At 47.9% G+C, this 23,925-nt stretch overlaps 1 protein-coding gene across 2 annotated transcripts in view; it reads right to left on the bottom strand.

The window, feature by feature from the left end:
- DNAAF9 (dynein axonemal assembly factor 9) overlaps nucleotides 1-23,925 on the bottom strand; it is a 115,142-nt gene that overhangs the window by 75,507 nt on the left and 15,710 nt on the right. For both annotated transcript variants that reach the window (XM_054989895.1, XM_054989894.1), the window contains exons 3-6: nucleotides 16,619-16,738; nucleotides 15,631-15,755; nucleotides 10,285-10,381; nucleotides 166-272 (exon numbers count right to left, since the gene is read on the bottom strand). In XM_054989895.1, the coding sequence (XP_054845870.1) occupies nucleotides 166-272; nucleotides 10,285-10,381; nucleotides 15,631-15,755; nucleotides 16,619-16,738 (449 nt within the window). The remainder of the gene's footprint in view (nucleotides 1-165; nucleotides 273-10,284; nucleotides 10,382-15,630; nucleotides 15,756-16,618; nucleotides 16,739-23,925) is intronic.

The raw sequence follows: 23,925 nt of genomic DNA, 5'->3' as shown, positions 1-23,925 counted from the left end.
TTGTTAAGTTGAGGAATATAAAGGGGCAAACAAGAGGAGAACGAGATCTTCCACTGTGCCCTTTTTACAAGCTCTCCAGAAGTACCTGGCCAGACACATCTGGAGGAAAAATGCGGAGTTAGGTGATGTCCCAGCCGACTTATTTGGTAATTCTTATATCCTTACCTCGTACTTCATTGTAAAGAAGCCATCACCACCAATTCCTTCCAACGCAAAGGCCTGCACGATTGGCCACTTCTCAACAAGGAACATGTCAAAAATCTGCAGGTGTCCTGGGAAACACACACACATAATTTCTCGCTAAAGCAATGCCCTAATTTCAACATTTTCAGTGAACTAATTGGATTCAAAGGAGAATGCTCTTAATTATTTTTTCTGATTCTTTTTGTGTTTCTACAGCTTTTATGGTGTGATAAAAGAGTTTCCTTTTTCGTCCTCATAACTAGCTTTAGAACACAAAGGGACACACACATCCGTGCAAAAAGAGTACAGAATCATTAATTGTGCTGAACCAACATGTTTATAAGGCGTCATGCAAGAGAGATTGAGCAAGTGCACAAGTTACTTTCTTCTGCATACTGGAGGAACAAACCCAGTCATAAAATAGGCAATAGCTCAAACCCCCCGTCTCACCTCCCATGCTACACAAGTGCAGGGTCATCACAAAAGGAAGCCTGCTAGCCTTCTATTAGTGGACTCTCAGGAACATTATAGGTGAAGAACAGGACAATTGCAAAAATCATTTCCGCCAGCACTTCCACAGCTGGAGGAACTTCCATCAGTGAAAAAGGCAGTTAGGCTGCAAGCCACTGTTTCAACCAGGGGTCCTCAATCTTTTTCAGCCTCAGGGCACCTTTGGAATTCTGACAGATGGTAAGGGGCACAAGCAAAAAATGGATGTCCAGGTGGAGCCAACCAGTGTGGGCTTGCTGCTTTGGGGACCCCGCTGGGTGGAAAGGCAGCATAGAAATGTTTTAAATGAAAAATAATAAAAAGTTTTAAAACCCAGAAAATGTCAGGCAGTGAGATTCTGCATAGCTCTTGACAATAACTCTTCAACATTTCAGGCAGAAGCTCTGTTTAACAAATCAATCAGATCTCCAATGGCCAATCAGAAGCCCCGCTGGGCAAGAGCCCCAGTTAGCCCTATGTGTGCCCAAGGGCACCATATTGGGTACACTACCCCCAAATTTAGAAAAATTAAAATTTGTCACTAAATTTTTAACTTAAATTCAGATTTTATTTAGGAGAAAACAAGCTTCTAAATACCCACAATAAGCAATTGCTCTTTTTGTGTTATCTGGCTAGGCAATGGGCAAGCACTGCTAAGCGTGCACGGTCTGGACTGACAAAGTGTGCCAATTAAGACCAAGGCTTTTTTTCCGCCAGAACATGGCGGAAAGGCATTCCTGCAGTTCTCCAAAGAGATCACGTGTCTGGTGCCCCGCCCACCTCATTCTGTTTCCTCCCACCTGCAGCTCATGGCGTCAGGCTCTTTAGCAGCGCCCAGCTGGCTTGCTTCAGGTGCCTGGCGGAAAAGTCCCCACCAGACAGCTGAAAAGCCAGGGTTTAAATGCCCTTTTCTGTGCCGTTGTATAGCAACACGGAAAGGGGCATTTAAACCCAACCAGCTTGCTTCTGCTGCCTCGCCAGGCAGCGGAAGCCAGAGTTTAAATGCCCCTTTCTGTGCTGCAGCACGGAAAGGAGCATTTAAACTCATCCCAGCTTGCTTCTAATTCTTTAGAACTAAGCCTGGCCTCCTTATCTTTTGTTTTTATATCCTCTGAGGGATGGCTCTGCCCTGCGTGATGATGTCACTTCCCGGAAGTGACGTCATCACACGGTCCCAGTCCCGCATATGGTGCCAGTGAGGTCCACTACCTCTCTTCCCAGAAAAAAAGCCCTGATTAAGACAAATGCAGCTCAGATTGGAGCACAGAGCATGTTGTGTTTTCATTCAGCACCTCCTTACTCTAAGAAAAACAGGGTTAACATACCTGTAACTTATGTTCATCGAGTTCTTCTGTGCTGACACACATGGGGACTGCGCAGGCGCAGGCCAGCCGCCGGAGAATTTTCTAGAGCTTCCATGGCTCCGAAGGGGCCGTTTGTCGCGCGCCTCAGCGACCGTTTTCCCGCCCAAACGGTCACGTGATCCTCCAGCGACCAACGGCCCCTTCCCTCAGTTCTCTTCTTGCCGCCGCTTGGAGAGAACGTGAGCTTCGTTGCTCTGTGCTTTTGTGCTTCGTGCTTTATTCTGACTGATTGCTTGGCTTTTGACTTCGGACTTCGTGACCTCGACTATTCTTCGGATCTCGTTTGGACTTTGTTGTGGACTCGGTAATTTGACTCGGACTGTTTGTTGACCTTCCTTTTGCGTGCCCCTGAAGATGGCCTCAAAGGCTCTCTTCAAGCATTGCCTCCAATGCCACACTAAAATGGCCAAGACCGATGGCCATGAACTGTGCCTGTTCTGTTTGGGGGAGACCCATAATGTAACGGCCTGTAAGATTTGCCAGGGCTTCACCAGCAAGGCCCGACAGGAGCGCAAGGCCCGTCTTAACTCCTCCCTGTGGCAGAAGGTCATGTCCGGAGGCGCCCCGTTGCCCTCCTCCAAGGCCGGCCCTAGCCACTCTGCCGAACGGCAATCCGGAGCTGGCTCAGTGGCCTCCGCGAGGTCGGGGTCGAAACCGCGTCCCCCGAGTGCCTCGGCGTCGAGAGCGGCCTCTCCAGCGCAGGGACCGGTGCGGCCGCCCCGTAGCGCATCTTCCACCAGGTCGGATCCGAGACCGACATCGGAACCGAGGATCCGTCTACCGAGTCCCCGATCGGAACCGACGACCGGGTCGATTCCGGTAAAATCTAAGAGGTCGAGGCCGAGGTCCCCTTCGAAGGCGAGGAGCGCGTCGGTTCCGAGGTCTTCTTCGGAACCGGCGAAGAAGAAGAAGAAGACCAAACATCACCGGTCGCCGCATCCCGCTCCCCAGGAAGACGTCATCGTGCTTCCTCACACGCCTTCCCCTCATCTGGATTCCCCGGAGCCAGAGGACATCTCCGTGCCGGTGCCGGATCCGATGGCCTTCGAGACGGTGCCCGCAGAATTCTCTTCGGGACCGGAGCCGAGCCCGCGCCGTCGGATCCGAACATCGCCTGCTCTTCGGTCGCCGAGGCTGGAACCGAGCCCGTCTCCTCGTCGGAGCCGTCCGTCGCCTGCCCGTCCGTCTCCACCAGCTGCCGGTCGTGAGCGACGTCGGTCTGGGGACAGTGTCCGATCGGTCCGGTCCACTGCGTCCCGACATCGACAGGCCTCCTACCTCCCCTCGCCATACCATTGCCAGTGGGAAGGGGCACCTGCAGGTTTCTCCGTGTCGGAACCGAGGCCTTCGACATCGAGGTCGACGTGGGCTCCCCCTCCGCACCAGGTTCCGGAATCCCAGCTCGGTTCCGATGAGGAGGATGTGGAGAGCTTTGGCGGCTACCAGTCGGAGTCCTGGTCCGAACCATCGCCAGCTGAAGAGCTTGTACCATCTGCGGACTCGCCATTCGAGGACCTCCGCATCTACGCCGACCAGATGGCGAGGATGGCCAAGGCTCTCGAGATGGACATCTCCTCGGCGGTTCCCCAGACCAAGGACAAGCTCCTCAAGCGCATTTATGGAGACAACCCGGCATATGTTGGCTTCCCCATGCTCGAGGGTCTTGAGGAAATCGTGGAGAAGGTGTGGCAGGTGCCCTGCGATCAACCTCCAACATCCAAGAGGATTGAGCAGCTCTACAAGATCAAGCAGGGTACCTGGCCGGCGCTGGTGAAACACCCTCCACCTTCCTCCTTGGTCACAGAGGAGTTCAACCCCAGGCGATCGGGTCACTCCTCGGTACCTGCTGATAAGGAGGGCAAGAAACTGGATGCCATGGGCAGGCGCCAATACATTGTTTCTTCCCTAGGTCTGAGGATTGCCAACTATCAGACCATCATGGCAGGGTACCAGCTGTACCTCTGGGAGAAGTTGGCATCCTATACGCGAGACCTCCCTCCTGAACAGAAGGCTGTGGTGTCCCTGCTGCAGACAGAGGCTGTGAGACTGTCTAAGCAGCAGATGAACGCTGGAAGCCACGCTGCTGACACTGCTGCTAGAGGAATGGCTTCGGCAGTGGTCCTCAGGCGCCACTCCTGGTTGCGGTCTACGGCCCTGTCCCAAGAGGTGCGTTCCAGAGTGGAGAGCATGCCATTTGAGGGGGACTCGCTCTTTTCCAAAGCGACCGACGAGACCCTGAAGAAAAAGAAAGAGGACCGGCAGACGGCGCGGTCTTTGGGCCTGGCTCCAGCGGACAAGCCCTCCTCCAGGTCACGGTACGCTCCCCGATCTGGTCCTTACCATTACCAGGGCAGATACCATCAACAGCGGCCAGGCTACCAGCAGTATCCTGCCTACCAACAGCGGCCTTACCCTCCCGCACAACAGCAGAGGAGGCGTCGGCCCTTCAAGCCTCGTCCGGCACAACAACCGGCCCAGCAGAAGGATCAGCAGGGCACCGGGAGGCAGTACTGACGGGTCACGCCAGCCGTATCCCCGAACTTTTCGGACAGACTTAGTCCACTCCTCTCTGAGTGGGAGTCAATAACATCTGACTCATGGGTCTTAACTATTGTTGAACTGGGATACGGGCTGGAGTTCGTTGAGCTGCCTAGATGCAGTTCACCCCTGACAGCTGTCAATAACACTATGGCCGAGCTGGATGCGGAGATCGTGTCGCTCTTGGCCAAGGGTGCTGTGGAAGAATTGCCCTATGAGGACTCTGTAAAGGGATTCTTCTCTAGGTTCTTCCTGGTCCCTAAGAAGGATGGGGGCTTACGTCCCATCTTGGATCTGAGGGGCCTTAATGCCTTCCTCAAGGTGACCAAATTCAAAATGGTAACGTTGGCGGCTGTGATCGCCTTGCTGAAACAGGGGGATTGGTTTGCGGTTCTTGACTTAAAAGACGCATACTTTCACGTGGGCATACGGAAGGAGCACAGGAAGTACCTGAGCTTTGTTTACCGGCAACGGGTTTTCCGGTATAAGGTGCTCCCCTTTGGCCTGTCCACTGCCCCACGAGTGTTCACTAAATGTGTGGCCCCTGTAGTTTCCTTCCTACGGGAAGAAGGCTGTACCATCTTTCCGTACCTCGATGACTGGCTCATCGTGGCTGAATCGGAGTCTAGGCTGGTGCAGGACATTGGCTTGGTACTTAGCACTTGCCAACGCCTGGGGCTCCTGGTGAACTTGGAGAAATCCAAACTGGTGCCCAACTGCAAGGTGTCCTACATTGGTGCACTGTTAGACTCTGTGGAGGGTAAGGCCCTGCTCCCCTTGGAGAGGGCTCGGTCCCTAAGGGGTCTAGTGTCCATGTTTAAAAGGAACCGGTTCCAGTCTGTGCGCACTATCCAGTGCTTACTAGGGCATATGGCAGCGGCCACCTCTGTGGTGCCTTTCGCTAGGCTGCGTATGCGCCCTCTACAGAACTGGTTTGTGCGGAGGTATGATGCTCTACTGCACCCTCCGTCCCTCAAGTTCTCTATCCCGAGGGTCATTCTCTCCTCCTTGGACTGGTGGCTGTCTGATGACAACTTGTTTAGAGGGACCCCTTTCGGGTATCAACACCATGACATCACGGTTACCACTGATGCCTCTCTGTTGGGATGGGGGGCTTACTGTGGTGATGTGTCGGTGCAAGATGTCTGGTCTGACAGGGAAAAGACCCTCCATATCAATGTGCTTGAACTAAGGGCCATTCGTTTCGCACTTGTGTCTCTTACAGCACTGCTGAGGAATCGTCATGTCTTGGTGCAGACGGACAACACGACTGCCATGTACTACGTGAATCAGCAGGGGGGCACAGTGTCCATGGCCCTGTGCCGGGAAGCCACACTCACTTGGCAGTGGGCTATCAAGAACGGCGTGTCGCTCCGTGCTATACACGTGGCTGGGTCGGACAATGCCCGGGCAGATGCCCTCAGCAGGGTCCCCTTGCTGGAACACGAGTGGGAACTGAACGTAGAGTGCGTTGGGCCGATCTTCCAGATGTGGGGTCATCCAGTGATAGGTGTGTTCGCCACTGCGGCAACCACCAAGGCCCACACGTTCTGTTCCAGGGCAGGGAGCGACCCCCTCTCTATTGGGGATGCCTTCCAGTTTACGTGGACGCAGGGCTTGCACTACATGTTTCCTCCGTTCCCCTTGATTCCCAGGGTCCTGTGCAAGATAGAGGAGGACGGGACGGACTGCATCCTAGTGGCCCCCTTCTGGCCACGGCAGGTTTGGTTCCCGAAGCTCCTGCGGATGTCCCAACGGACGTATGTGAGTCTGCCCCCTCGGCAAGACCTTCTCCTGAACGGGAGCCTAGTCCACCACGATCCCAGGAAGCTGCATCTAACGGCTTGGCGGATCGTTCCTCCCCGATAGGCTTTACTGACGAGGTGCAGAGGGTCCTCCTGAATGCTCGTCGGCCATCCACTAGGCGCGCTTATGCGGCCAAGTGGCGCAGGTTTGAGCTCTGGGCGCTTGCCAGAGGAGTGGTGCCCGAGAGCAGTCCCTTGGGGGTTGTGTTCGAGTATTTGTGCCACTACAATGCCAAGACCACGGCAATACAGCCCGGAAAACCCCCAACAACCAAAGGGAAGAGCTATATAACCACTGGCACAGCGTACTATTCTTGCCAAGAGGAGACGACTGTAGAAACATCAAGCCAATACAATTGGTGAACTGCCAGCGCTATGTTCCAGACTTCTGGCTGTACAATTACACAAAGGATGCTTCCCATACCACTACAGAAAGCAGCTGTCCTTCCGCAAGAATACCTAAAGAAAGGCCTTTCGTCGGGACCAAGGGAATGCATGTGCGCCTTGAGAAACAAAAGGAATGGAGCGGTCCTGAATGTATGGCATTCTAGCAGAACGAAAAGAGCTACTGGCCACCAGGGGAGATCTGCTGCCTGGAAACACACAGTTCATAAGAACAGGCTGCTCTCCGTTATTTTTTAAAAAAAAAACTGTACAAAAGAGACGGTTGCAGTTTTCTTGCATCAGCTTATCGCTGTGCTGTCTCAGGAAAACAAGTCAAGGTTTGTATCCTGACAGGAAGTCAGAGCGTCCAATCTTTTCTGTTCTAAAAAGGGAAACCTGCGTAACAAGAAGAACGTCGCCTCTCTCCTTGCATATAAAGAGGATTTATATGAAGCATTCATCGAAACACAGAGGACCTTTTGTGTTGAAATACACACAAACCGTGATTAACAGAAATAATTTCGGGTGCTGATTCCTCTCTTTTCACCGGAAACAAGACAGGGGATGGTTAATCAAAGACTAAGTAAAAACCTACCCACACAATTTTCAGAAAACCCAAGTGAAAACCATATGGAAAGAAAGGCATGCAGAAGCCAGAATGGTCTGTGATAGATTCCAAGTTCATCCTGTGCTTTTTACAGTGGATATAATGAAGACACATGATTTCCCATAAACTCAAGTACATCCAACTGTCTGTAAAGCACATAGCCGGAAGGACAACGTATCTGCCAGTTGCTGCCTGTCAGATACACTGCTTACAGTGTCAGACTAGGATCAGAGAGACCCAGGTTCAAATCCCCGCTCTGCCAGGGAAGCTTGCGGGGTGGCCTTCGACCAGTCACGCACTCACAGCCTAACCTACCTCGCAGGGTTGTTGTGAGGAAAAAATGGAGGAGAGGCGAATGATGTAAGTTGCTTTGAGTTCCTGCTGGGGAGAAATGTGGGGTATAATAACATTTCGCTGTATACATCCAGGATACGTCCCAGAGGGGTTGGAGACAGTGCAGTCAACGGTGATCTTCGCTACAGCTTTCTTGTCTGATGCAAAAAACAAGACCCTCTGCAATCACTGTATCACGCCCTGAGTTCTTGGCTCACATGGGGAGTTCTTGCACTATTACTCCATGGTGTTATTGCAACATCACCCCTTCTGGATTTTTACAAAACGGCTGTAGAACCATGGGCCTTCTGTTCCCAAAGTGCATGAGAAACTACAGACTACTGCCATGCAGCCTATTTTCAGGAAAGACAACTTTTATTTAAAAAAACCCAACCTGCTATTCCAATTAAATTTATAATTTAACTCTTCCCCCTCTCCTAGCCTTCTAAACACTATTCTATCTCTGAGGACTTTTTATACATTTTCAACTCCGATGCAATGTTTTGATCAGCTGTGTTCATTCCTCGAAAAGTGTGATCTGGCCATGATGATCCACATTCCGATCACATCCAGGTTAGATTACTGTAAAGTGCTCTGCGTTGGGCCGCATTTGAAAATGGTCCGGAAACGTCTATTGGCCCAAAATGCAGCGACCAGGTTATTGTCACAGAGCTCATATCACAGGTGTGCTCGAAGATCTGCACTGGTTACCCATTTGTTTCCAGGCACAATTTCCAATTCTTACCTCTAAAGCTCTCAAGCACTCGGGGCTGGGGTCCCTGAAGGACCACCTCCTCCCGTATTGTCTGGCCCACCAGGCAAGATCTGCCTCACAAGCTTTGCTGCCTCAGCTGCAGAGGTGAGGTGGATGGAGAGCAGAGACAGGGCTTTTTCAGCAGTGGCAACTTGCCCAAGGCCTTCACCTGCTGCCTACGCTACTCTCTTTAAGGCACCTGGCCAAAACGTTTTGTTTACCCAGACTTTTAATTGAAGGGTTGGTCTTTTAATACCATTTTTATAGTGTGCCTTTGGCTTGAGAATTGTTACATTGGTTTTAAACTGTCCAGTGGTTTGTTTTCATGCTCTGGCTCGGTTTTTAATGTTGGATTTGATTCATAGCTTTTAATGCTTTATGTTTTTGTATTTTATAAACCCCCTCAGGTAGGTTCCCTGGAGAGGCAGCAAAAATGTTTTGTAAAGAAATAAAAATGAGCCGGGCTACTGGCCTTTCTTGCTGCTGATTTTACTGATTTGCAAGTAGATAATTTTAGGTGGGTAGCCATGTTGGTCTGCGATAGAACAGAGGGATTTGAGTCCGTTGTAACACCTCACCCATGTTTTGGCTGGGATATAAAGACTTAGGGATCTCCATTTCTATTTGTAACTGAAGAGGGGAGCTCTGACTCTCGAAAGCTTACGTCCTAAAAATCTATGGGTCTCTAAGGTGCCGCTGAACTCAAATCCTGCTGTTCTACTGTTTGCCAAGTTGGTTGTGTTTAAAAGGGTCTCTTGTTTTTTCGTTGCTCATGTAACTTGCTGCCGCTTTGCTTTCAGATTGCTAGTTCAGATGTATTATTTGTATGCTTTAATATATTTGGCTTTCACTTCTTATGTGTATATCCCAAGTTGCTTCCATATTCATTGGGGTCTTCAATGGCATCAGCTCCTACTCAGCTCATAATGCAATCCTAAGAAGAGTTACTCCAGTCTAAGCCAACTGACTTCAATTGACTTAGGCTGGAGTAACTTTTCTTTGGATTGCACTGTTAGAATCTCTCATTCCTCAACCCCCTGTACTTCTGGAGTCACTAAGATGGCTTCATCGTCAGGGGTGCACAAATTGTGGCTGAGCTACTTACCCGTAATAATAATTTCTAGACTAATCAGAGTTTATACTAATTGCGCAATGCTTTAAAAATTAGGGTGTGGGGGTTTTTTGGTATTCATTTTGGATTCATTACTCCGTGTGTCATCTGGCCCCAGGGGAGCTACTTGGCAAGATGAAAAACAACCCCTACCATTAGAACATAGGTGTTTTTCTGCAAGATAGCACATAATCCTCCGCCCCTAAATGATCTGGTCTTTCAGATACACGACTGAGACACTAAACACATTTGTGATTAGTCTTTCCTGGCATTCCTTGTCCTTTCCCGACCCCCTCAATTATTATTTAGAGACTTCTATCCCTTTTTGAGCAAGGATTTGTTTCAGGATTAGTTCCTTCAGGCATGTCTACGTTACAAATTGAAACCAGTTTCACACTTGCCATGGCCGAACTCCAGCTCCCAAGCTACAGCAACTTTCTTGTTACATTTTTATCTTGCTCTCCCTCCCTTTCCTTTCTTCTAACAACCCTTTGAGATGGGTTAGGTTGCAAGAGCGGGGATGGCCTAACGTCGTGCAGTCAACTCTCTTGGCTTTGAACTTGGGTCGCTGCAGTCCAGCTTCAACTCTCAATTCTTTGCACGAGTTCAGAGGCACACCCGTAGGCACCGACTAAAGCATTTGGAAGTCCAGTTGCGCTTACTTCATCCTTGAGGATATGTAAGGTTTTCTTTGCCTTTTTTAAAAAAATACCCACCTTGTGAGCTGAATGGGATGCCGATTCGACTGCAGTCCCGAACCATGTCCACAAAGCTGGAGATTTTGAATTCCTCTGCGGCTTCTTCATCTTCATACTGATGAGACAGCGGGAAGCTTTTGTAAATCAACGGTTCTACAAAGATCTCAGGGATTCCCCCAGTAATAGGATTGCATAAGTAGCCGTGCAAAGACCACTGAATTACTACAGCCTTTGGTCAAATAGCCTGCCACTCCGTTTCTGATGCATGCGGTGAGAAGTCTAGGCAGCCGTTGGCTCACTATCATAATACCTGCCCATCCGAAGAGCCTCACTTTATAACACTCAAATCGCACCGCTATCAGTTTAACCCAGATACTACAGAAATTCCAAGGGATCTTCACAGGAAAAGGCTACTTCATCGTTTCTAATGGTGATGGTGTTGAATGCCAAGTCATAGCTGACTTATGGCGACTCCTGGTGGGGCCTTCATGACAAGTGACTAACAGACGGGGTTTGCTGTTGCCCGACTTTGCACTGCAGCCCTGGTCGTCTTTTGAGGTCTCCCATCCAGATACTAACCAAGACCGGCCTCACTTAGCTTCCAAGATCTGAGGAGATTGGGCCTCCTGGGCTATCCAGATCAGGGCATTGTTTCTAATGCGAGCTAAGTTATTCAGCCTCTCTGTTGAACGATCGAGGTGGGTTACAGTTCATAAGACCCAAAGCGGCACATCAAAAATGTCATACAGCTCACACATACAACCCCACACTCCCTCCATCTACTGCTACTTCTCACTCATACCCCAACAGCTTGCAGCCTTGTTTAGAGGCAGACCATTGACCACATAGCTCAGTACTGGCTGCTCTGACTCCAAGGTCTCAGGCCGAGGTCATACCACCTACTGCCTGGAGATGCTGGGGACTAACCAGCTCTTCAGCAGCAAATCAGAAGCCCTGCTGTGCAAGAGCCCCACCCACTTTCTAAAAACACTTGGTGGGCATCAAAAAATGTGTCAACTTGTACTGTGGTGCCCACGGCCGGTACAATGTTGAGGATCCCTGTGCTGGGTGTTTCCACCAGGTTGCTCTCAAGACCCTCTATAACCTCCAATTTTCTGAGGGGTTTCCATGACAAACTCTCCACTGAAGCATGAAGTAAAGGACATGATGCTGTTGACTCCCATCTTTATGTTCTTGGTGCTCGCTCTAAAGTCATCACTGGAACGCTCATGGAGCTTCCGCACATCACCCACACAAATATAAGCTTCCAGCTACACGTTCAAGGCTCGAAAGAGGCAGCACCTCTGTTCGTTGCCATGGACCGTGGTCCGGATCCCACAAAGCAGCATCTTCCTCCCACATCAGGAGACTCCTAGCATTTGAGGAAAGCCCTACCATTTGCAAAATGGATACTTGGGATCCCAATTAGAGATGAGCACGAAATGGGGAAAAAAGAACCCTGAGTTTCGTGGTTTTTCACATTCCATGAACCATGAACTTTCACGAAATTGTCCCGTTTCACGAAACAATTCGTTCGGTTCGTGATTCGTCAGATCCCGGGGCCCTACAACAGCCCCGTTCATACCCAGAGATGCCAAACTCACAGGGAGACTTCAAAGGCACCCTCGCCCAACAACCTTCCTGGCAAGGACAAGAGCAGAAAATAAGAGTCTTTTCAGTCTCTTTTGAAGCAGCAGCAAATCCAACCAAAAGCTCCCAAATCCACTCTCTCTCACTCCAAATCCCAGCAACAGCTCCTCCCTCTCCCTCTGTTTATTGGAACTGAAAGCAGGAGGCACAGAGCTGTGCCTTACATAAGAAATGCTCACACAGAGCAGAACAGGAGCTCTCTGGTGGGCAGACAGACCTGCCTAACAGGGTTTGGAGGGATCAGATTGGTCTTCCCATGGCTACAGAAGGCCCATCTCCCCCCTGCTTGTTGCTCTCACAGAACAGAATGGGAGATCTCAGGTTGGCAGGGAGAGCAGCCTATCAAGGTTATGTGGCTAAGATTGGGGTTTCCACAGCAACAAAAGGTCTGCACACATTCTGGGCCTACGTTGCCTAGGGAATCAATGGATTGGTGCCAGCCTGTTTGGCATCACGAAGCATTCACAAATCGAACAAATCGGCCCCCAAAGTCGTGGATTTCATGAAAAACGAGGCCCCACAAACACATTTTTGTGATACATGAATCGGCCCAATCCGTCATGAAATTTGATTCATATTTCAATTCATGCCCATGTCTAATCCCAATCCATCTGGATTATGCAAGAGGATGCCAGGTACATGTCAAAGATATGCAGACCCCACTGTTTTTAGATACTGTGAGAGGGAAAACATTTCCCCAAGTATTAACTAGATATTCTGTGCCATGAACAAAACCACTCAACTCAGATGGGCTTCCAATGCCAAGTCAGAAGCAGCCTTTTTCAGACCACAGAACCATGAAAAACACAACTCCGATTGACTTCCCAGTCTACTTTGTAGGTGGAATTCTGCTATTGAGTCCAAGAGCTAATTCACTTCACTGATTAGAAGGTTGCAGCAAAAAACCTACGACAGGGTTCCCACAAAACCATTACTGAAAATCATGCATGAAAGGACATGTATCCACCACAGGACCTAAAGGAAGACTCTGGTTCTACACAATGGCAAACCAGCTGTATCCACCTCCACTCGGCCTACATAATCTCCGCAGTTGCCATGGTGACAACATCCTTCATTATCAAATGTTCCCGCAACCCAATCGGCACCTGCTTGCTTTCTTAGGAACACTATGAGGATCTCTTGATGACATTTCCCCCCTCACACATTCACCCACCATCTCTCATCAGTTATGTACACCTGGTTTCCTAAGATCAGGCAAGGAGCCACTAAGAAGTAGGTACTGGCTCAAAGGAGCAAAGCAGACAACATACCCAAGCAGATACTGCTGTGTGCTCTCTCCCTGGCAGCACAACTAAAGGAACAGCTCTGTCCAGTTATTATTTATTTATTTATTTATTTATTGTCCACCTTTCTCACTGAGATCCAAGGCGGATAACATACTGCAAGAGAATACAATATAATCAATAGCTAGGGCACTCACAGAGCAAAAATACAATCAGATCAATAGTTAGGGCATTCAATGAAAAGAGATACAATAGGGTATGGTAGCACCAAATTTGAAAACTAGCATAAAGCTGAATACAGAGATGAAACCTTTCTGAATCAAAGCGCAGATATCTTTAGCAACATCAGACTACCCAGTAGGAGCATATCTACATTAGCAGAGAGTACCCAACTGTCTAGTCTACAGCCCCTGTCCTTTACTAAATTATCTCTTTGAGCTATTTTGCAGGTGCTGGATGATACAGACAAGTAAAACTAATCCAGTGGCAAATTGTATGCAAACACAAGGGGGTGGCATCCCGGTACTTAACTTGAAGGGCTATCAAATCTGAAGAGACATTTGGTTAATGAACTTGGCTCCAACAGGTTAATGAACTCGGCTCCAATAAATCATTTTCCATCCGGAAGTTTCAAACTTCAAAGGGAAAAGCATCGTAAATTATACCACAGGCCCTTCATTTAATTAGATTCCATCAAAGCTTCCTTCTCCAAAGTCAAGAAGGGTTATAAGAACGATTGCCACAATCGAGCAGTTCCTATATGCACATACGGAGCTCTCTATGCAGAGGTTTCTCCATCCTCTTTTGTGAGCAGCAGGAGGCTCATAACATACAGCTGCTGAATCTTATGTGTGCACACGGAATATTTCATAATCTCTCCCTCTCAGAAAGGTTACCCGACAATCTGTAACCACAAATAATCAGGGTTGTTCTTGAGATTATATTAACCCCTAGTTTCTGGAGGGTAGCTGTGTTGGTCTGTTGTAGAAGAGCAAGATTCCGATTCAGGAGCACCTGAAAGACCAACTAGATTTCCAGGGAATAAGCTTTTGAGAGTCAGAGCTTGCTTCACTATATCTGACGAAGGGAGCTCTGACTCTCGAAAGCTCATACCTTGGAAATCTAGTTGGTCTTTAAAGTACTACTGGACCCAAATCTTGCTCTACTGACCCCTAGTAACTGAATACAGCAACCCTTAGAGGATGCCTAGCCACATTTTCTTTGGCTCTAAGTGCCAGCCCAAAACCTTAGGAGACAGATTTCTAAGTGTTTTGTATTTTCATGACCAGATGTTCTAATTATTGCTACCATAAAACTTAATCCTAATCACTTCACAATTTCTTGAAACTTCGTTAAAACTATGGCAAAAGCGTTGTATCATTTACTAAATTTAAGGGTAACATTGGTTGTCTTCACAAACAAAAAGCTAACCTCTAATCCTAGTGTAACTTCTCCCCATTTTATTATTGCTTTAAAACGTCCTAATTTTAATTGAATACTGGAACCAGTATAGGAAGCAGCTGGTTAAGAAGTGAATTCATCCTCTACCACTTAAACAAGCAGTAAGAAACTCATGCACAGAGAGTTGCCGAAGAAATGCTACAATACTGAAAATACTAAGTCCTGCAATAAATTTTCTAGGCACTAGGATAACCTGGCACCTGGGATTTGCCCAGTCCTGTCTTAAAGAGTATTGGTTGGTTGGCAAAAGAGGCAAATATGTTATCTCAGGCTAAGAACACTCAACTGCACGCTGGGGTTTCTCCTGGCAGGTTTGGTGACTTTATGTCAAAATTTCTCAAAAAAAACCCCCACCAGGGACGTTTGACACAGCCACCAAGGCAGTAGCATACTGCAGTGACTTATACGACTGCATCTGTGGCCACACCCGCAGCCACCACGCTACTTGTGTGGCATCACCCGGGGCCAATGCTGAAGATCGGCTGCATGAGTATCAGACGCAGGCAAGACAGTTTAATATTCCTTCTTTCCTTCAGCATTTGTTGCTCTCTTAATTGGAACCTACTGAGACTTATGTGCCAGTTTGGGACATAACATGCCTTATCTCCAACAAACATTCGTTAGTTGTGGCATACTTATACAAAGCGAATTAAGGCTGCATTCATGTGACAAAACCCAAGTAAGAATGTGTGGGATTAGGCAAACCTTCCTTATCTTTCTCAAGTTTGCTTTGGGACAGGGAGGCATTCACTCCCATATGTTATCAGAAACGGTAACAACAGTACATACGGCAATTAGAAATACAGAGCTGCAATGGGCCCCAGGGGTCATTTAGCCTAACCCCCTTCACAATGCAGGAATTTCACAGCCACCTCCCCCACCCCGCCCCATGGACCCCTGCTCTGTGCCCAGAGGGATTCCCAAAGGCAAAACTCTTCACAGGACACCAGACTTCTCCCAGTCCCAATTCACTGTTGAGGCGCACCCTGTTAGCAGCTCCTTCACTCACCTCGTTTTCAGTTAGGCAATGGAAGTGCAAGTTTCTCCAAAATGCTACATAGGGCAAAAGGTAGTTGTAGTTGACAGGGTTGCAGTACAGATGGACGCTATCTGGCTTTATTAATAGGATCACATCTATAAAACAGCGAGAGAGCAGAATTCAGAGAAGTCATTCATAACAGAGAAGCTGTAGTCAATTTCTCAAAGAGGCAAGGCAGGAGAGGGATAGTCTAAGCTGGTCTGGACATTTATGTAATGAAATTCGATTTATATCCCAACCTTCCTCTAAGGACTTCAGGGCTGCACTCAGTGTTCACCCCTCCAAATATATTCACAACCCTATGAGCAGGGCTTTTTTTCTGGGAAAAGAGGTGGTGGAACTCAGGACCGCACAATGACGTCACTTTGGGTCAGCTGGAACAAGGGGGAGTTTTTTAAAGTTTAAATTGCCCACAACGAAAATGGTCACATGGCTAGTGGCCCCGCCCCTTGTCTCTAGACAGAGGGGAGTTTAGATTGCCCTCTACACCATGGAGATCTGGAGATAAAGGGGCGGGGCCACCAGCCATGTGACCATTTTCAAGAGGTGCCGGAACTCCGTTCCACCACGTTCCAGCTGAAAAAAAGCCCTACCTATGAGGTTGAAAGACAGCGTGCAATTGGCCCACTAGATGTACTCTCGCCTGGAATACATCCTCATACATTCTCATTTGTGTATGAGCTAGCTAGTTACCCAGTGGCAACGCACTCTGCACACATTCAGAAGCATTCCTGCTTCTAGATGAGGCCCAGTTCAATGTCAGCACTACTGGGCAAGAACAGGAACACGGGCCTCCCAGAATTCTCCAACTCTCTTAATCAGACCTGCAGATCTGTGGAATGCAAGTGAAAAAATTTGGCACTGGGTGCCCACACCGATGTTAAAAAAGAACCCTGTGTGGTATGCAATGAGAAATTCAAAGAAAGCACTGCAGAATTGTTCACAGTAACACACTTACCATCCAAGACTTCTTCAGGAAACCCTGACTTTTCAAACTCGTTGTTGTTCTGGTTATACAAGCCAAAGAGAAGATAGTTTGCCAGTTCCCGGCAGCCTTCATTGTATCGGCTATCAATTCCTAGAGAAGATAAACACAGTGAAATCCTGGAGGGAAAGAATGCACGGAAGCAGCTAGTTGTAAATGCTAGTCAGCTATTCAAGCGGTCCCTAAAAAAGAGGGGACAGACCCGTTCACGAGATCAGGAGTGCAGAACCCAGATTCCCAGAATGCCAACCCATCGACAAACTTTCGTGGTGGCAGTAAGACACCCAATCTGACACAGGCTACCTATAAGTATGACACCATTTAAACCAAGTCATGATGGACAGCCCCATGTGAAGGTCAAAGGAGGTCCACAATAGATGAGCTTGGGCCAGAAGGAGGGCAATAGAAAAGTGCTATGCGAGGAATCAAGGCTTGAAGTTGATGCAATGGACAACAGAGCATGACTGGACTGATTTAAGGAAAGGATGTATATTTATAACCATAGTATAACAACCCAAGGCAGAATGACCTCTGGCCACAGTATTTTGTAGAACTGCTGAGGATTTTGTTAAGCAATCCCTTTATGATGTTATTCTGTACACTAAACTGAAGGTGGTGGGTGGAACTGGGAAGCCAAGGTCAAGCCAGGATCATTGGTGGATGTTTTGGAAAAAGCTTCAGTGACAGCTGGCGCCCAAAACAGAAACAGAACTTTTGGAAATGGTGCTTTTCTTCAACTCCTCCCTCATTCCCTGCTTAAAATACTTGCCTTGCATGTAAATAAACATTCGAGATATGAGCCTTTGTTTAGAGCTTTGGCTTTAAGGCAGGAAACTGGTTTCCTTGTGATCTCAGATCGGCCTCCTCTGAAGGCCAAGTAGGGGTTTGTTTTTAGCACCGATCAGATAGCCACTGATTGGTGAACTACAAGAGCCGCAAATGCAGCCCCCTTTCCCCAAAGTTTCTCTCTCTCTCCCATGCATTGTGATTTTAGATGCTAACAATTCAATTGCCATCACACCCTTCCCAAAAACGCCGTGCATTATCTGACAGATCACTTTCTGTTAAGGAATGCCACATACAACAACAACAACAGTGTGCTTATAATACTGCCCTTCTGGACAGATTAGTGCACACTCAGAGTGATGAACAAAGTCTATGTTATTATTATCTCCACAATACAGCTGGGAAGGTGAGCTGGGAGGAAGGGCTGACCCAAGGCCACCTGCTGAGCTCATGGCAGTCGTGGAAGTCGAACCAGCAGAGTGCTGATTCACAGCCCAACCACTTAGTGCCCCACTAAGAGGGAACAAAGTCAGTGTTATTTTTATCCCCACAATACAGCTGGGGAGCTGGGCTGAGAGAAGTGGCTTACCCACAGCCACCTGCTGAGCTCAGGGCAGTCGGGGGAGTCGAACCAGTAGAGTGCTGATGTGCAATCCAACCACTTAACCACTACGCTGCAGCAGCACGCATATACTTTCACTGAGTGCTGATTCACAAGCCAACCACCACTATGGTAAAGCAGCTCCTATAATAAGAACTGCACTTATATACCGCTCTTCTAGACAGATTAATGCCCCACTCAGAGCAGTGAACAAAATCAGTGCTATTATTACCCCCACAATACAGTTGGGGAGCTGGATTGAGAGGAGTGGCTCACACAAGGCCATCTGCAGAGTTCATAGCAGTAGAGTAAGTCAAACCAGCAGAGTGCTCATTCGCAGCCCAACCACTGAACCACAGCTGCACACATCTACTTTCACTGAGGAAAGGCAGGTGGCCACAAGGAACAGGGCTTTTTCTGTGGTGGTGCCACATCTGCAAAACGCCCTGCCAATACACACCTGGAGCCTTCCTTGTTTGTTTAAGTGACAAGTAAGCACATGACCTGGGATGTGGAACGGTATGGTAAAGCCCAATCTTGACAGATCTCAGAAGCTAAGCAGGGTAGGTACTTAGATGGGGGACCACCAAGGATGACTCTGCAGAGAAAAGCACTGGCAAACCACCTCTGCCTCTGACTTGCCTTAAAAGCCCCTTGCTGGGGTTGCCATAATAATAATGATAGTGCTTATATATCACTCTTCTAGACAGATTAGTGCTCCACTCAGTCAGTGTTATTATCCCTACAATACAGCTGGGGGCTGAGAGGAGTGGCTTACCCAAGATCACTTCCTGAGCTCATGGCAGTAGTAATATATTCAAACCAGCAGAGTGCTGATTTGCAACCCAACCACTTAACCGTAGATCAGATGCAACTTGATGGTATATACATGTGTACATAAGCACACGACCAGGATTTGGATATGGCCTCCCTGAGCTTGGCCCAGACAGAAGTTTAGGCTTTCCAATTCAGAGTTCCCTAAATCAGCTGGGAACTTGTCACTGTGCCAGCAGAAGGTGCTTCTTAGCTTCACATTCATTGATTCTAAGCCCAGCCAACGGAACGGCTCCATGCTGTCTGACAACCACAGGGGCTGATGGTGCTGCTGATACCCATCTTTCCCTCCATGCCTAGAAGCAGCACTGAAGCCAGAACACACACACACACTCAGGCAGTTTGTAGGCTAAGCCACAGCTTCAGGCAGCAAAACTTTTTTGAGTTCAAGCCCAAGAGCCGTGGGTAATACCGTTTTTGCTATCTGCTATCTGCAGTAACTTCAAGGTTTCAACATTTGCATCTTATTGCCGACCTAATTCTCCAGAGTAAGGGTGAGGGTGTGTGGAAATACAGCAGATTGCCCAATTCACGGGGCCCGGCAGTGGGTCCTGGAGTATTTTCTCAGTAATGTATTGCACGTCTGCTCCTAAAGGACTCTTCCCTCTCCAATCAATACGCTGACGTAATGCTTCCTCATCAGCTAACTCAGATGCCCAACCCCTCTAAGACAGTCTTTATGAATAAACACTGTGTGGTAAGAATTATGGCAAAAATCCCTGAGTCGCTGCAGCAGAGAGAGAACAAATTCTCCACTAGGAATTTGCAAGACTGCACACTGCAGGCAGCCATAGACTATGAGGACAAATGATAATCACAGATATTTTATTTTTGTGGTGGGGGGGGCACAAAAATAGTTCCATCCTGTCCTCTGCACTCTCCTCCAGTTTAAGCCTCGCCCTCCACATGTGATTCTTAGAACAGCAGAGGGAAGGCGCGGCAAAAGTGCAAGAGAACGGGCAGCATTACTCCCTTTGGTTAAGACTTTATCCCACCTCTCTCTCAGGAGCAGGGGGGATAAGAATAGCTTCTGGCTACTCATATCTTGCTAAAGATAATCAAGGTAGTATTGCTGGCCAGCAGACTACCACCAATGATTAAAAGACCATTCATGCAGAGTGAATTTGATTTAAGTCAAATGGAGCCAAATCATTAATCTGTAACACTTGATTTAATCGTGGCTTTCTACATAAAAGTCTGTTCTCACTGGCTGTTTAAACCTTAATACATATTCACAATTCATATAGACAGACAGATGCAGGTTTCGTTTTTAGTACATACTATGCATTTCTACACTGATTTATTTTGAAGCTTTTCAGGTTAGTTTTACAGCTATGTTGGAAAATGAAGACAAACTCAGTTTGGGAATTACAAAACTAAGCATCTGTGATGGTATCTTCCAGACTGAACACTAAATCCTGTCGGGCAGGAAGAAAAAGTTAATCTAAGTAAGAAATTGGGTCCTTAGTCCATGAGTAACTGGAACTCATTTACAGAAATTTTCTTAAACATTACATGAATATATTCTCTCATACTTTCCTGTGGCGCAGAGTGGTAAGATGCAGTACTACAGTCCAAGCTCTGCTCACAACCTGAGTTCAATCCTGGCAGAAGCCAGGTTCAGGTAGCCGGCTCAAGGTTGACTCAGCCTTCCATCCTTCCGAGGTCGGTAAAACGAGTACCCAGTTTTCTGGGGGTAAAGTGGAGATGACAGGGAAAGGCAATGGAAAACCACCCCGTAAAAAGTCTGCCAAGAAAATGTCATGATGCGACATCCCCCCATGGGTCTGTAATGACTCGGTGCCTGCACAGGGGACTACCTTTACCTTTGCTACAGAATTACAAAGTAATAATCCCTATTCCATGGTGAAAATATCTTTGAGGTATGATGTAGCTTTTCCTCAAAAAGAATTTTATTTTAAAAATCCAATTTTAAAAATCTGATTTTAAAAAAATCATTGATTTTTACCCACCCTGTATTCATTTGATTGGATTGATTGGATTGATTCGATTTTAGTCCGCTCTCCCCACCAACGGGCTCAGAGTGGAGTAACAACAGTTAAAAATTACATTAAAACATACGTAAAATACAGTTCATGCAATAATAAAACTCCAGATGACGGTCCCCAATGTACCCCACCCCAATAACATTTCAAAGGACAGGAGGTGGAGAGGAGAAAGGATCTCACTGAGGGAAACTCGGAGAAGGGTCACACTACATGCCCCCCCCCGACAGGAGGTTGGAAGGAAGGCACAGCTACACCCCAGCCTCAACCATATGCCCGGTGGAACAGCTCCATCTTGCAGGCCCGACAAAAAGAGAGTATGTTTTGTTGGGCCTGGGTTTCCTCAGACAGAGATCCACCAGGTCAGAGCCAGGTCATGGCCAGGCAAGCCTCCCTGGAGCCAGGGACCACCAGTAAATTTTTTCCAGCGAATCGAAGCACCCTCTGGGGCATATATGCTGAGAGGCGGTCCCATAGATATGCTCGTCCCAGTCCACGAAGGGCTTTATAGGTTAAAACCAAAACCTTGAACCTGATTCGGAGTTCCATGGGGAGCCAGTGCAGCTGTTGTAAGAGAGGAGTTATAGGCACCCTGTACGGAGTACCCGTAAGGACGTGCGCAGATGCATTCCGGACCCACTGCAATTTCCGGACCAGACCCAAGGGAAGCATAGAATGAGTTACAATATTATAATCTGGAAGTGATCGCTGCTTGGACCACTGTCTTTAGGTCATGGGTTGAAAGGTACGGAGCCTGTTGCAGATGGAAGAAGGCACACCTAGAAACTGCTGTGATCTGAGCCTCCATTGATAAGGAGGCATCCAGTATCACCCCCAAACTCCTAACAGTTGAAGCAGGCATACGAGGCACCCCATCGAGTGTCGGGAGCTGGATCCCCAAACCCAACGACCCACAACCCAGATACGTAGATCCAGAGTTCTCATCTGACAAAGAGATCTGTGATTCTCGAAAGCTTATGCTAAAGTAAAGTTGGTTAGTCTTAAAGGTGCTACTCGACTCTTTTCGATTTAACCCAGGTACAGTAATTCTGTCTTTGTGGGATTCAATTTCATATCGACAGAATCTATAGCAGCATGTATATATTTAATGGCAGAATACCCATTGCAATTTGAGCCTGGGAGGTACCCTGATGAAAGCAGCAACTTAGTATTCCTTCCCTAACATAAACATGTGTGGAGGGTTTATACTGCTTTCCAGCTCCAGACCTGGAAGATTTCCCAAGTGATAACTGCAGCTGGGATGCCTTGTTAGCCTGTAGCAGAAAGATATAACAGGAGTCTAGTGGTTCCTTAGAGACTAACACAATTTATTCCATCATAAGCTTTCATGAGTCAGAAGTCACTTCATTAGATAAAGTGAGCTTTGACTCACAGAAGTTTAAACTGGAATAAAATTTTATTAGTCTCTCAGGTGCCTCTGGCCTTTGGGCTTCCAAATGAATCCACAAAAGTTGCTAGGCTACGAAAGCTTTTACTGGCCTATTTGCCCACACATACCTAGGCAAGGAATTTGCGACCCAAATAAAAGAAATGCTTTTATTTCAGTGTTTCCTTACTGGGGGTGGGAGGGGATTTTTATTCGCCATAAGTGAGTAGCTGATCACAAGCCTGAAACGTAACAATTGTTTCACCAAGGCTAGAGAAACCCCCAAGTTAGCTGTGAAGCTAAAAATCTGATGTTGACTGGTTTGAATCTGGAATTCCTTCCAGCCCTTAGATTGTGGGCAAAAGCTAAAGTTCTTTTGAAAGGGAGCAGAAAACACAAGGTCTTCCCAAGGGAGGAGGGCAGGGAGCCAAAAAACAAAAAAACGGGATAGGAAGCCTTTGGGGGAAGCAGCAAAAGCACACAGGCACACACACAGTGCTCTGGAATGGGAGAGAACCAGCGCCTGGCCTAAATGTTCCTTTCTTCTCCTTCAGGAGAGGCTAACCGCAACTGCAGCAGTCCTATACAAAATAAATAGGGTGCAAAGTAAGTAGCCTATTACCCAGAGGGGAGAAAAGCCCACATAACGGCTTCAGCCACACAAAAATCTCAGATATACGCAACGCCGGCTCCGATAACATTTCATCAGGCCGCCTCGAGTTCATGCTTCTCCAGGAAGAGTTAAAGCCGCACAGGATCTGCTTGCAATCAGCATCTAACCACCCCCATGGCTGGCTGGAACTGGCTGCAGCTCCAGCTGCAGGCTTCCGGCGTGACCGTTCAGTTCAAACTTCAGCAGAGGGTTAGTCTAGGATACAGCTCAGAAGCTGCCAATGAATCCAGATTTCTGTACAGGGAGCAGGCAGAAGTACGAGGAACCACAGCAAGAAAACTAGGCCCTTCTCAGAGGTAAGCAGATCGTGCACGATGGAATATTTACTTAACGCAACACTGTTCATTCACATGCCTCTAGAACAGGGTTGACACCTGACTGATTTTCCTCCCCGTAGGCAACTTTTTTAATTTGCAAAATGAAATCTCCAAGTCGCAAAAGTGTCGACGTCTAAAAACACAACACAATTATAATTCTGCACAGTCATGCATACATATATACTCTGCTGGCTCGAATCCCGCTACTGCTATGAGCTCAGCAGGTGGCCTTGGCTAAGCCGCTCCTCTCCGCCCCAGCTCTACAGCTGTATTGGGGGGATAATAACAACACTGGCCTTGTTCACCCCTCTGACCGGGCACCGATCTGTCGAGAAGAGGGATATATAAACACAGTTACTATTATAGGAGCTGCAGGAGCATAGTGGTGAAGTGGTTGGGCTGTGAATCAGCACTCTGCTGGTTTGACTCCCACTCCCGCCATGAACTCAGCAGGTGGCCGTGGATAAGCCCCTCCTCTCCGCCCCAGCTCTACAACTGTATTGGGGGGATAACAACAACACTGGCCTTGTTCACCCCTCTGACTGGGCACCGATCTGTCGAGAAGAGGGATATATAAACACAGTTATTATTATAGGAGCTGCAGGAGCATAGTGGTGAAGTGGTTGGGCTGTGAATCAGCACTCTGCTGGTTCGATTCCCACTCCCGCCATGAACT

This window comes from Eublepharis macularius, chromosome 10 (assembly GCF_028583425.1).
Source record: "Eublepharis macularius isolate TG4126 chromosome 10, MPM_Emac_v1.0, whole genome shotgun sequence".
NCBI lineage: Eukaryota > Metazoa > Chordata > Lepidosauria > Squamata > Eublepharidae > Eublepharis > Eublepharis macularius.
Note: the sequence above shows the minus strand (reverse complement) of the source record. Positions and strands in the feature narration are given on the sequence as shown.